At 45.8% G+C, this 15,268-nt stretch overlaps 1 protein-coding gene across 2 annotated transcripts in view; it reads right to left on the reverse strand.

Moving 5' to 3' along the window:
- Positions 1-7,397: 7,397 nt before the first annotated feature.
- SLC18A2 (solute carrier family 18 member A2) overlaps positions 7,398-15,268 on the reverse strand; it is a 125,886-nt gene continuing 118,015 nt past the window's right edge. For both annotated transcript variants that reach the window (XM_056529777.1, XM_056529778.1), the window contains 5 exons: positions 11,855-11,906; positions 11,705-11,768; positions 10,822-10,941; positions 10,506-10,639; positions 7,398-8,118 (listed from right to left, as the gene is read on the reverse strand). In XM_056529777.1, the coding sequence (XP_056385752.1) occupies positions 8,014-8,118; positions 10,506-10,639; positions 10,822-10,941; positions 11,705-11,768; positions 11,855-11,906 (475 nt within the window). In that variant the 3' untranslated portion in view covers positions 7,398-8,013. The remainder of the gene's footprint in view (positions 8,119-10,505; positions 10,640-10,821; positions 10,942-11,704; positions 11,769-11,854; positions 11,907-15,268) is intronic.

Consider the following 15,268-nt stretch of genomic DNA (forward strand, 5'->3'; position numbering starts at 1 on the left):
TCTCCAACCTATACTATGGCCTAAACCCCGCAACAAAGCATAATACCAGGTCCAATGGATTATGACAGGTTAAAGTGGTTCCCATTCCCCGGCCTTCTAAACATCTGGTACAGAAGGCTTGGACAAGCGGTCGTGACGCCACGGCCACACCCCCTCCCACCATTAAGCCACGCCCCTCCATTGATGTCTATGGGAGGGGGCGTGACGTTGTCACACCCCCTCCCATAGACATCAATGGAGGGGGCATGGCCGTGACGTGGCGAAGGCCGTGGCCACGACGTTGCAGATGTTCAGAAGGCTATGGCATGGGAGTACCCCTTTTTGGGGGTCAATGTACATGGATATACTTGAGACCCCCCCACAAAGCACATTACTTCTCACTAAGGCTGGGTTCACTCTACGGTTTGTATTTACGGTTCCAGTATACGGCTGGGAGGAGGGGGCGGGGCTTAATCACGGCGCCCGCACTCAGCCGTATTCGGGAACTGTATTTAATGTATGTCTATGAGCCGACCGGTCGGCTGCTTTTTTGGCCGTATGTGGTTTCCCGACCGTAGACAAAAACGTGGTCGACCACCGCATACGGACGAAAAAGCAGCCAACCGGAGGCTCATAGACATACATTAAATACGGTTCCGGAATACGGCTGAGTGCGGGCTCCGATTAAGCCCCGCCCACCCCTCCTCACAGATGTATACGGGAACCGTAGTTACAAACCGTGGTGTGAACCCAGCCTAACACTGCCCAGACTGGCTTCTCCCATGAAACTGTCTATAATAACCATTTAAAGGGGTGCTCCGGTGGAAAACTTTTTTTTTTTTTTTTTTTTTTTAAATCAACTGGTGCCAGAAAGTTAAACAGACTAAACCATAAAAAAAAAAATCTTAATCCTTCCAGTACTTATTAGCTGCTGATTACTACAGAGGAAATTCTTTTCTTTTTGGAACACAGAGCTCTCTACTGACATCATGAGCACAGTGCTCTCTACTGACACCTCTGTTGATTTTAAGAACTGTCCAGAGTTGGAGAAAGTCCCCATAGAAAACATATGCTACTCTGGACAGTTCCTAAAACGGACAGAGGTGTCAGCAGAGAGCACTGTGCTCGTGATGTCAGCAGAGAGCTCTGTGTTCCAAAAAGAAAATAATTTCCTCTCCTCTGTAGTAATCAGCAGCTAATAAGTACTGGAAGGATTAAAGGGATATTCCCGGAAAAAAACGTATATATATTAATATATATATTAATATATATATATATAGTATATATATATATATATATATATATATATATCTCAACTGGCTCCAGAAAGTTAAACAGATTTGTAATTTACTTCTATTAAAAAATCTTAATCCTTTCAGTACTTATGAGCTTCTGAAGTTAAGGTTGTTCTTTTCTGTCTAAATCCTCTCTGATTACACGTGTCTTGGGAAACGCCCAGTTTAGAAGAGGTTTCCTATGGGGATTTGCTTCTAAACTGGGCGGTTCCCGAGACAGGTGTCATCAGAGAGGATTTAGACAGAAAAGAACAACTTTCTGGCACCAGTTGATTTAAAAAAAAAAGTTTTCCACCGGAGTACCCCTTTAAAGGCTAAAGAGACAAAACAAGCCTTAAAGGGGTAAACATCTTGTTTGATGCTAGATTGTGGGGGTTCCGTTGCTGGGGACCCCCGCGATCTCTGCTGCGGCACCCCATCATTCGGCGCACGGAGCGAACTCCGCTCCGTGCCCGATGACTAGCGATGCAAACCACCACGCCCCCTCACACCCCCACTTCTATGGGAGGGGGCGTAACGTCACGAACGCGGAAGCTGAAAGCTTCCGCCTTCTGAACACCGCCACTGCAGACCCGGAGATCGTGGGGGTCCCCAGCGGCAGGACCCCTGCGTTCTAACATCTTATCTAGTGAAGAGCGGCCATATTCGAATTTGCGATATTTCACGAATATATTGACAATTATTTGTCCTATGTTTGCGAAATTCGCATATTCGCTATGTTCATTCACTTTTTTTTCCCATGCGAAAATTTGCATAAAAATTTGCATGTGAAAAAAAAAAAAAAACGAATATTTGTCATTACGAATATATAGCACTATATTCAAGATTTGTAAATTATTTCTATTAAAAAATCTTAATCCTTCCAAGACTTATCAGTTGCTGTATGCTGCACAGGAAGTTGTGTAGTTATTTCCAGTCTGACCTCAGTGCTCTCTGCTGACACCTCTGTCTGTGTCAGGAACTGTCCAGAGCAGGAGAGGTTTGCTATGGGGATTTGCTTCTACCCTGGACAGTTCCTGACATGGACAGAGGTGTCAGCAAAGGAATGTAGTCAGACTGGAAAGGAATACACAACTTCCTGTGGAGCATACAGCAGCTGATAAGTATCGGCAGGATGAAGATTTTTAAATAGAAATAATTTACAAATCTGTTTAACTTCGTGGCACTAGTTGCTTTTAACAAAATTGTTTTCAATTGAAGCACCCCTTTAAACTTGCTACATAGATACAATGCCAAAACCACGTTTACATCATAGATATGGTACCAGAATCAAGCTTATTGTATAAATATGGGATCAGTACCAAGCTTATCACATAGACAATTCAAAAAACTATGCTTACTACATAGATATAATGCCAAAACCACGTTTACAACATAGATATGGTACCAGAACCAAGCTTATTGCATATACATGGGATCAGTACCAAGCTTACCACATAGACAATTCAAAAAACTATGCTTACTACATAGATATAATGCCAAAACCACGTTTACAACATAGCTATGGTACCCGAATATATATATATATATATATATATATATACAAAAAAAGAGGATTGCAGCAGCACACATTGGTCAAAAAAATTGAGGCTCTTAGCGCACTTTTTGATCAAAACGTGTCCCCCATCCACCACGGGGAGGTGGCCTCATTTAGGATGGGAACCTAGCACAAATTCTGAGCCTAACACTCAACTATCCACTCACCTCTGCTGGGCATATAGCCTCTGACTGGGTGACATGCTGGATCCATTTAAAACTCCACCTGTGAGAAAGGGGGAGGGGTGCACAGCTAAACAGGGTGCCATTACCCCCTGAATTGTACACACAAGAAAAAAGAAAGATAGCCGGCACAACAGCCTAATACACGGGTGCACACTGCCATGGTGGATGGGGGACACGTTTTGATCAAAAAGTGCGCTAAGAGCCTCAATTTTTTTGACCAATGTGTGCTGCTGCAATCCTCTTTTTTTGTATACTCTGATGCCATGGCAGTGTGCACCCGTGTATTAGGCTGTTGTGCCGGCTATCTTTCTTTTTTCTTATATATATATATATATATATATATATGGGATCAGTACCAAGCTTACACATAGACAATTCAAAAAACTATGCTTACTACATAGATATAATGCCAAAACCACGTTTACAACATAGCTATGGTACCCGAATATATATATATATATATATATATATATATATATATATATATATATTTATTTATTTATTTATTTATGGGATCAGTACCAAGCTTACCACATAGACAATTCAAAAAACTATGCTTACTACATAGATATAATGCCAAAACCACGTTTACAACATAGATATGGTACCAGAATATATATATATATATATATATATATATATATATAATGGTACCAGAACCAAGCTTATTGTGTATATATATGGGATCAGTACCAAGCATACCACATAGATAATTCAAAACTATGCTTACTACATGCCAAAACCAAGTTTACAACATAGATATGGTACCAGAATATATATATATATATATATATATATATATATATATATATATATATACATATATGGGATCAGCTTACTACATAGACAGAGTTAAAGGGATATTCCGGCCAAAGACATCTTATCCCCTATCACTCCGTCACGGGAGATGTAACCTCACGCCACGCCCCCTCGTGACCTCACGACCGCACGATGAAGAATTGGAGATACTGACCCAGAAGAGCATATTTTGATACCATCACCCAGCCAATGAGTCTTCTTCGTCATCAGCACCAGCCGAGGAACTGACCACCCTCACAGTCCTCACAGATCAGCCTTTAAAGGGGTACTCTGGTGGAAAACTATTTTTTTTTTTAATCAACTGGTGCCAGAATTGTAAATGATTTCTATTTAACTTATCAGCTGCTGTGTGCTCCACAGGAAGTTGTGTAGTTCTTTTCAGTCTGACCACAGTGCTCTCTGCTGACACCTCTGTCCATTTTAGGAACTGTCCAGAGTATTGCAAACCTCTCCTGCTCTGGACAGTTCCTGACATGGACATAGGTGTGGTATGACTGGAAAGAACTACACAACTTCCTGTGGAGCATACAGCAGCTGATAAGTACTGGAAGGATTGAGATTTTTACATAGAAGTAATTTACAAATCTGTTACATTTTCTGGCACCCCTTTAATTCTAAATAGGAACTAGCAACTACAAGCATTGTGCACCTAATACCCAGATCCGTCAATTGGTCATAATGAGCCTCCGTCTGTAAGGACCCGGCTCTGTGATTTGCATACAATTAGGGCTAAACGGACTTAATGGGCCGTGATAATTGCAGCTTGTATGAAGAGACGGCTCATTATCCCGCGTTGCGAGCCTCCTAGTTTTAGTGTAGTTGTTGTGTTCAGACGTGTGGCCCATTTACAAGCAATGACGTTGGTCCAGATATAACCCGGACGGCTGTGGCGCTTGTATCTGTGCGTTCAGACGTTCGCAACATTTCATGCAGCTCGGTTGGTCACGATTGGGACAGTCATTGCAAGGAAAACTATTGAAACATGTTGCAACTGTAAATACCCCACGTGCTAAGGGGAGAAGGGTGAGGGGCAATTATCAGAGTGAATCGTAATGGTTTCTAATGAATGATCTATACGATCAGACCTTCTCCACCAGCTTTGGGGGCCTCACTAAAGCTTATCTGAGCCGGAGTAGCAGAGTAGCGCGCAGTGGTTGACGTAGCAGTGGGGGGCAGCTTAAATGGGCACTGTCATTAAAAAAAATGTTGTCATTAAAACTAATTTTTGCTATTGTACTCCTTATGGTAAATAAAAAATCTTTCTAATGTAGTTTAAAAAAAAAAATATAATTATGTTTGATTTGTATTTAAAAAAAGCTGCCACTAGGTGTCTCCCTACTTGTCCAGAGCACATTTCCCCCCCTCTCCTGCACAGACTTTGGACTCCTGCTGGCGTGGCAGAAGTCCAAAATCAGCAAATGCTGAGGGGGGGGGGGGGTGCAGCCTTAGCCAGTCATAGCTCATCTCACACTGAACTGCTCTGGGCTGTGTGAAGCAGAGCGAGGGCGGAAGTTCTCCCCTGTATGGCTTCAGATGTTGTCGCATCTGCTGGGGAACGCCCTTTCCCAATCTGTGAATCTGACTGAGACTGAGCAGAAGATAGCCAATCGTGAGCCAATCCTAGCTCATCTCACACTGAACTGCTCTGGGCTAGCAGAGTGAGGGAGGAAGTTCTCCCCTGTATGGCTTCAGATGTTGTCACACCTGCTGGGGAACGCCCCTTTCCCAGTCTGTGAATCTGACTGAGACTGAGCAGAAAATACAGAGCAATATCAAGGTAGAAAACTAAAAAATAATAAAAATAAAGGCAGGGGGTGGTTTATCATGATGGGGGCAGGGAACTGGGAGGATTATAAAGGGGTACTCCGCTGCTTAGTGTTTGGAACAAAATGTTCAGAATGCTTAGAGCCGGCACCAGGAGCTCGTGATGTCATAGCCCCACCCCTCACAATGTCACACCCCGCCCCCTTAATGCAAGTCTATGGGAGGGGGCGTGATGACTGTCACGCCCCCTCCCATAGACTTGCATTGAGGGGGCAGGGCGTGATGTCATTAGGGGGTGGGGCTTTAACTTAACGAGCTCCTGGTGCCGACTCTAAGCGTTCTGAACATTTTGTTCCAAGCGCTGAGCAGAGGAGTACCCCTTTAAGGACAGCAGAGCCAATGGCAGAGTAGTGGGGCAGTTTTTGGCAGCGATGGCAGATCCAGATATATTTTGAGAAAGAGAAGGGTAGGGCATTCTGGATTTTAACCTAATCCTTACGTTGTCAGGGAATCTGGCCGCATCTTCTCCCCATACAGAACACATGCCGATCCAAGAATTCATGTGTACGTGGGAATCAGGGGAGACTGCTGTGTCCCGTATGAGTGTGAAAGAGCAGTCTGAAATGTATGGCTGGTAGTCTTGAGCGCGACTATTCGAAATTCACATTTTTACCGCGAATATCGGCACTTCGCAATATTTTGAATATAGTGATTTTTTTTATGTGAATATGCAAATATTTGAGAATATGCGAATATCGGCACTTCCAATCAGAGGACACTGATCCCTCCCTTCCTTTAGGTGAAAGATATAATCGCGCATGTGCATTATGCAAATTTCTGAAAGAACATAGCGAATATGCGAATTTTGTGAACATAGGATGAATATTCGTCCATATATACGCAAAATATTGCGAATTCGAATATGGCCCCGGCCGCTCATCACTAATGGCTAGCTACAGACACTTGATGACTTTGCAGAAGTAGCCGGGGCACTGACCAACTTGGAACCTAAGGCTAGGTTCACATTGCCGTCGGGCTTCGCAAGTCCGTCGTAATGACCGGGAGTTAATGGGTACTCCACCCCTAGAAATCTTATCCCCTAGCCAAAGGATCTCGGCTACGGCACCCCAGACATCCGGCGCACTAAACGAACTTCGCTCCATGCCGGATGAATGGCGATGCTGGGCAGAGACTCGTGACATCACGGCCACACTCCCTCAATGCAAGTCTATGGGAGGGGGTGTGATGGCCATCACACCCCCTCCAATAGACTTGCATTGAGCGGGCGTGGCTGTGACATCACGAGCTTAGCATGACCTTGACGTCATGAGCTTCCGATGGTGAACCCAACGCTCTAAACAAATGCCGGGTGCAACAGGGAGATTGCGGGGGTCTAACGGAGTGGGTATCCAAAGGATAGGGGATAAGATGTCTGATCGCGGGGTTCCAGCCGTTGGGGACCCCCGCAATCTCCCTGTTGCACCCGGCATTCGTTTAGAGCGTCGGGTGCAGCGCCGGAAGCTCTTGACGTCACGGTCATGCTCAGCACGTGATGTCACGGCCACGCCCCCTCAATGCAAGGGGCGGAGTACCCCTTTAAGCTGAGAAAAAATGAATACATGCTCTCTTGAAGTCAATAGGATCCGCGGGGACCCGTTGGTGATCCGGTAGAGTCAGTTGTGCTCCAACCCATTTTGGGGCCGTACCGATGGACCCAGAATAGGACTGAGCACAACGTCAGTGGGAACCGAGCCTAACGCGACAAACATCATCTCCCCGTATATATATATGCGAGATACCCACTATATAACAATCAGACGCGGCTCAGTGTTGGGTTTTTATGCCTTTTATACACATTTACATTACAATTACAGTAGTTAAAAATATATTGCATAATATGTAATAAAATGAAATACATAAAATAAAGTTTCTCAACAATATATTTATAGAAACGGGTCTATAAAAGCTCACGTGTTTGTTACCCGGTAAGGCGGTTGGTAAATGTGCGTAGAATACGTCACACCCTGGGGCAGAATGGGTGAGCGGAATCGGCACAGAGAGCGCGGGCCGCAGATAGGAGCGGAGTGATCTCCGGGGGGGGGGCCCCCCTCTTCAACCCAAAACTGGATAAATAGGACAAGATGGCGGACATTTAGCCGGGCCGCTCACAAGGACATGATGGTGGCGAACGGGATATATGTGTGATTCTCGGATTGTAGTGGTAAGACTGTAACGTGCACCGGCGGGGTGACACACATGCTTGATGTTTGCAGTCTTACCCCGGCTGAGGAGGATGGCAGCTCTCCGTGACGCGAACCGCCGCTCCGCTAGAACAGAACGAGAGACCTTTGGCTTGTTACTATGTCACTGTTAGACCAATGATACGACAATGAAATGTTAAGTACAACTAGCTGCGTCCGGCAGAGTCCCCGGCTTATTCGTCGCTCTCCGTCTCCTCGTCGGCAGCGAAATACGGCTGCTCGCTGTTCTGCGTGTACATGCGTTTCTTCACCGGGCAGTTGTGCTCCATGAGGATTGCCTGCAGGGTATAAGGAGATTATATTAGAGGAAGAGAGGATGGGTCTATGCTTAGGTCACACGAGGATCTGTGAAGATATCCTCTACAGCAGAAGATATCCTCTACCCAGTCCTTAAAGGGGTACAACTGTGCTCCGGCGTCCGGAACATTTTGTTCAGAACGCTCGGAGCTGGAGGCCGTGGACGCGACGTCATGGCCATGCCCCTTGTGATGTCACGGCACGCTCCCTCCATTCATGTCTATCGGAGGGGCGTGTCGGAAGACACGCCCCTCCCATAGACATGAATGGAGGGGGCGTGGCATGATGTCAAAAGGGGAGTGGCTGTGACATCATGACCACTGCCGCAGGTTTGTTTAGAATGCTCCAGTGGGACCCCCGTGATCAGACATCTAAGATGTCTAGGGGTGGAGTACCCCTTTAAGGACCAGTGCATTTTTTTGCACATCTGACCACTGTCACTTTAAGCATTAATAACTCGCTTTTACTTATGAATTTGATTCTGAGATAGGTTTTTCGTGACATATTCTACTTTATCATAGCGGTAAATTTTCGTTGGTAAATTTTCATCATTTCTTGGTGAAAAATTCCAAAATGTCATGAAAAATTAAAAAATTTACAATTTTTCTAACTTTGAAGCTCTCTGCTTGTAGGGGAAAATAGACATACCAAATAAATTATATATTGATTCACATATACAATATGTCTACTTTATATTTGCATCATAAAGTTGACAGGTTTTTACTTTTGGAAGACACCAGAGGGCTTCAAAGTTCAGCAGCAATTTTCTAATTTTTCACGAAATTTTCAAAATCTGAATTTTTCAGGGACCAGTTCAGGTTTGAAGTGGATTTGAGGGGCCTTCATATTATAAATACCCCATAAATGACCCCATTATAGAAACTGCACCCCTCAAAGTATCCAAAATGACATTCAGTAAGTTTGTTAACCCTTTAGGTGTTTCACAGGAATAGCAGCAAAGTGAAGGAGAAAATTCTAAATCTGCATTTTTTACATCCGCATGTTCTTGTTCAGTTTTTGAATTTTTACAAGGGGTAAAAGGAGAAAAAGCAGAGTTTGAGCTGCAGTGGAAAATTTGCTGCATCTCAAACTTACAGTGAGAAACTCACTGTAAACCCGCCTGTGTGAATGTACCCTGTTCCCTGTACATTCACATGGGGGGGGGACCTCCAGCTGTTGCAAATCTACAACTTCCAGCATGCCCTTTGGCTGTCTGTTCATGCTGGGGGTTGTAGTTATGCAACAGCTGGAGGTACACTGGTTGCAAAACACTGAGAGTTTGTTACTTAACTCAGTGTTTCGCAACCAGTGTGCCTTCAGCTGTTGCAAAACTACAACTCTCAGCATGCACTTACAACCGAAGGGCATGCTGGGACTTGTTGTTATGCAATAGCTGGAGGCACACTATGAGGAAAAGCCAAAGAAGAAAAAAAACAGCTACTGAGATGAGAAAAAAATCCCTAAAACTTAATGTTTAATAGTCTATATTAACATAAGTGAGATATAACATATAAGTGAGACATGTCACTCTAAAATGGGGAGTGAAGCGCGTTTCGAGCAGTTGCTCTTAGTCATGGAGCACTACTACAACTTTTCATAGAAAAAATGTGCATCCAGCTGTTGCATAACTACAACCCCCAGCATGCACAAACTATCAAAGGGCATGATGGGAGTTGTAGTTGTGGCTTCTGCTGTTGCATAGCAACAACTCCCAGCATGCCCTTTTGTGCATGCTGGGAGTTGTTGCTAAACAACAGCAGGAGGCCAGCCTTACCTCCTGCTGCTGCGCACACCGGATCCTCCTTCCACCTCACTCCTGCTGGTAAAGGATAATAGGGGGGGGGTTTGTATCAGGACTCCCCAGGGGTTTGCACATGGTACGCCCTGTGTCCTTAAGTGGTTAATGTCTACGGAGGGGGCGTGATCGCTCCGTGCAGCAGATTATTTTGGACCTGGGCCGGAGAAGGCAGGGAGTCCCAGCAGCCGGACCCCTCACGGTCAGACATCTTTTAAGATAAGATGTCTTGGGATGGAGTACCCCTTTAAGGGTCATCATATATTCCATATGGGTTCTGTTCGTTGGCTTCAGAAGGACATAATGGGGGAGATTTATCAAAACCCGTCCAGAGGAAAAGTTGCTGAGTTGCCCATAGCAACCAATCAGATCGCTGCTTTCCTTTTTCAGAGGCCTTGTTATAAATGAAAGAAATGATCTGATTGGTTGCTATGGGCAACCGTGCAGCTTTTCCTTTGGACGGGTTTTTATAAATCTCCCCCATGGAGTCTCGTTCGCGCTTGGATGATGATGGATACAGAAGACCCAATGGATGAATCGGTGATGCTGTAATGCGCGGTTCGTCTTTCTTACCATCTTCTCTTCTTTGGCCGGAGGACTTCGGAGGAACAGACAGAGTGGAGCAAAGACGATATCGACTATTCCGATAATTGTCATCAGCCAAGGAAACCCAATAGATTTAGCAATGGCCCCTCCGGCTGACGGCCCTGAAAAACATGAGGATGATGATGATGACAGCTCTGGACGTGGGAAGATCCATCTGTTGACGGTGAGGAGTGCTGCACGAGCTGTCTATTCTGGGACATCGGTGAGTAAACAGAGCGCTCCGCCAGAGACAATGCGGAGGTGACATCACCGGACGTCTCCGCAGTAACAACGTGACACTCACCTAATGCAAACCCCATACAGAAGGCCACGTCTGCAATGGCGTAAACGCTGCCGTAGACCGAGACGTGACGCAGATCTACCAGGTAACCCATAATGGGCATCATCGACGAATCCACCATCCCTGCCAGACACATGACAGATATTTACATTACAGTACATCTCAATATTATATATATATACTAGCTGACTGCCCCTGATAGGGGAAAAGCTACACTCTTCAGGAGACTGGGAAAGCTGGGTGGCACGCATAATGCGTGCCGCCCAGCTTTCCCAGTCTCCTGAAGCCCCAGCAGTAGTAGGCTCCTCGTCCTCTCTCCCTGTCCCCACACTGATGTTCTCTCTCCCCCACTCACTCTCTTTGCCCATGAAAAAATCTGACCATCCCAGGCCCCTGTACTAACTGTTCTCTGCACCTGCCTGCCGGACAGTTAAATCATAATTTACCATGATGTCAGCTCGGAATAATTTACCATGATGTCAGCTCGGAATAATTTACCGTGATGTCAGCTCGGCATAATTTACCATGACGCCGGCTCATACAAGTCCTGTACACTTGCATGATTCTCAGTACCTGGTAAAGTATGATTTAACTATCCGAGCTCCGTTGCGGACATTGTCGGTATCGGAAATCCCTAAACTCTACTATATTTTTAATGGACATACAAGGAAGATGTGTACCAAGTTCAATCGATATATCCGCAGCCGTTCAGTATGCTGGAACATACATACACATATATACCCACATATTTCGAGCTAGATATATACATATATATATATACACACACACATATATGCATATATATATATATATATATATATATATATATATATATATATTTATATATATATTCCAAAAATATAATTTCCACTTCTACAGAACTTACCAATAGCAAATCCAACTCCAAAATTTGGTGCTATTAACCCATAGATGTCCTTAGCAAATGGCACCTTAATATGAAAGGACAAAGTGAGAGACAAGTATGAAATCTATAGGGTTCATTATACAGTATTTACCGATACACTGATGTACTCACACATATAACGCTTAACCCCACCAGCATCATCCCGATGAACGCACAAAGCCACCTGCAACGGGAGAATAGCGTGAAACATATCACCCAGAGAGGGTAATAATAGTATTATAGTAATTAAATTCTTGTATATAGGAGCAGTATTATAGTAATTAAATTCTTGTATATAGGAGCAGTATTATAGTAATTATATTCTTGTATATAGGAGCAGTATTATAGTAGTTATATTCTTGTATATAGGAGTTAGTATTATAGTAGTTATATTCTTGTATATAGGAGTAGTATTATAGTAGTTATATTCTTGTATATAGGAGCAGTATTATAGTAGTTATTTTCTTGTATATAGGGGGCAGTATTATAGTAGTTATATTCTTTTATATAGGGGCAGTATTATAGGAGTTATATTCTTGTATATAGGAGCAGTATTATAGTAGTTATATTCTTGTATATAGGAGGCAGTATTATAGTAGTTATATTCTTATATATAGGAGGCAGTATTATAGTAGTTATATTCTTTTATATAGGAGCAGTATTATAGTAGTTATATTCTTGTATATAGGAGCAGTATTGTAGTAGTTATATTCTTGTATATAGGGGCAGTATTATAGTAGTTATATTCTTGTATATAGGGTCAGTGTTACGCCGAGCGCTCCGGGTCCCCGCTCCTCCCCGGAGCGCTCGCTTCACTCTCTCCGCTGCAGCGCTCCGGTCACGTCCTCTGACCCGGGGCGCTGCGATCCCGCTGCCAGCCGGGATGCGATTCGCGATGCGGGTAGCGCCCGCTCGCGATGCGCACCCCGGCTCCCCTACCTGACTCGCTCCCCGTCTGTTCTGTCCCGGCGCGCGCGGCCCCGCTCCCTAGGGCGCGCGCGCGCCGGGTCTCTGCGATTTAAAGGGCCACTGCGCCGCTGATTGGCGCAGTGGTTCCAATTAGGGTAATCACCTGTGCACTTCCCTATATTACCTCACTTCCCTTGCACTCCCTTGCCGGATCTTGTTGCCTTAGTGCCAGTGAAAGCGTTCCTTGTGTGTTCCTTGCCTGTGTTTCCAGACCTTCTGCCGTTGCCCCTGACTACGATCCTTGCTGCCTGCCCCGACCTTCTGCTACGTCCGACCTTGCTTCTGCCTACTCCCTTGTACCGCGCCTATCTTCAGCAGCCAGAGAGGTGAGCCGTTGCTAGTGGATACGACCTGGTCACTACCGCCGCAGCAAGACCATCCCGCTTTGCGGCGGGCTCTGGTGAAAACCAGTAGTGGCTTAGAACCGGTCCACTAGCACGGTCCACGCCAATCCCTCTCTGGCACAGAGGATCCACTACCTGCCAGCCGGCATCGTGACAGTAGATCCGGCCATGGATCCCGCTGAAGTTCCTCTGCCAGTTGTCGCTGACCTCACCACGGTGGTCGCCCAGCAGTCACAACAGATAGCGCAACAAGGCCAACAGCTGTCTCAACTGACCGTTATGCTACAACAGTTACTACCACAGCTTCAGCAGTCATCTCCGCCGCCAGCTCCTGCACCTCCTCCGCAGCGAGTGGCCGCTCCTGGGCTACGCCTATCCTTGCCGGATAAATTTGATGGGGACTCTAAGTTTTGCCGTGGCTTTCTTTCCCAATGTTCCCTGCATCTGGAGATGATGTCGGACCTGTTTCCCACTGAAAGGTCTAAGGTGGCTTTCGTAGTCAGCCTTCTGTCCGGAAAAGCCCTGTCATGGGCCACACCGCTCTGGGACCGCAATGACCCCGTCACTGCCTCTGTACACTCCTTCTTCTCGGAAATCCGAAGTGTCTTTGAGGAACCTGCCCGAGCCTCTTCTGCTGAGACTGCCCTGTTGAACCTGGTCCAGGGTAATTCTTCCGTTGGCGAGTATGCCGTACAATTCCGTACTCTTGCTTCAGAATTGTCCTGGAATAATGAGGCCCTCTGCGCGACCTTCAAAAAAGGCCTATCCAGCAACATTAAAGATGTTCTGGCCGCACGAGAAATTCCTGCTAATCTACATGAACTTATTCACCTAGCCACTCGCATTGACATGCGTTTTTCCGAAAGGCGTCAGGAACTCCGCCAAGATATGGACTCTGTTCGCACGAGGCGTTTCTCCTCCTCGGCTCCTCTCTCCTCTGGTCCCCTGCAATCTGTTCTTGTGCCTTCCGCCGTGGAGGCTATGCAGGTCGACCGGTCTCGCCTGACACCTCAAGAGAGGACACGACGCCGTATGGAGAACCTCTGCCTGTACTGTGCTAGTACCGAACACTTCCTGAGGGATTGTCCTATCCGTCCTCCCCGCCTGGAAAGACGTACGCTGACTCCGCACAAAGGTGAGACAGTCCTTGATGTCTACTCTGCTTCTCCACGTCTTACAGTGCCTGTGCGGATGTCTGCCTCTGCCTTCTCCTTCCCTGCTGTGGCCTTCTTGGACTCTGGATCTGCAGGAAATTTTATTTTGGCCTCTCTCGTCAACAGGTTCAACATCCCGGTGACCAGTCTCGCCAGACCCCTCTACATCAATTGTGTAAATAATGAAAGATTGGACTGTACCATACGTTTCCGCACGGAGCCCCTTCTTATGAGCATCGGATCTCATCATGAGAGGATTGTACTTTTGGTCCTCCCCAATTGCACCTCAGAAATTCTCCTTGGACTTCCCTGGCTTCAACTTCATTCCCCAACCCTGGATTGGTCCACTGGGGAGATCAAGAGTTGGGGGTCCTCTTGTTCCAAGAACTGTCTAAAACCGGTTCTCAGTAACCCTTGCCGTAACTCTGTGGTTCCTCCAGTAACCGGTCTCCCTAAGGCCTATATGGACTTCGCGGATGTTTTCTGCAAAAAACAAGCTGAGACTCTACCTCCTCACAGGCCTTATGATTGCCCTATCGACCTCCTCCCGGGCACTACTCCACCCCGGGGCAGAATTTATCCTCTCTCTGCCCCAGAGACTCTTGCCATGTCCGAATACGTCCAGGAGAATCTAAAAAAGGGCTTTATCCGTAAATCCTCCTCTCCTGCCGGAGCCGGATTTTTCTTTGTGTCCAAAAAAGATGGCTCCCTACGTCCTTGCATTGACTACCGCGGTCTTAATAAAATCACGGTTAAGAACCGCTACCCCTTACCCCTCATCTCTGAACTCTTTGATCGCCTCCAAGGTGCCCACATCTTCACTAAATTGGACTTAAGAGGCGCCTATAACCTCATCCGCATCAGAGAGGGGGACGAGTGGAAAACGGCATTTAACACCAGAGATGGACACTTTGAGTATCTGGTCATGCCCTTTGGACTGTGCAATGCCCCTGCCGTCTTCCAAGACTTTGTCAATGAAATTTTTCGTGATCTGTTATACTCCTGTGTTGTTGTATATCTGGACGATATCCTAATTTTTTCTGCCAATCTAGAAGAACACCGCCAGCATGTCCGTATGG

Source organism: Hyla sarda, chromosome 7 (assembly GCF_029499605.1).
Source record: "Hyla sarda isolate aHylSar1 chromosome 7, aHylSar1.hap1, whole genome shotgun sequence".
NCBI lineage: Eukaryota > Metazoa > Chordata > Amphibia > Anura > Hylidae > Hyla > Hyla sarda.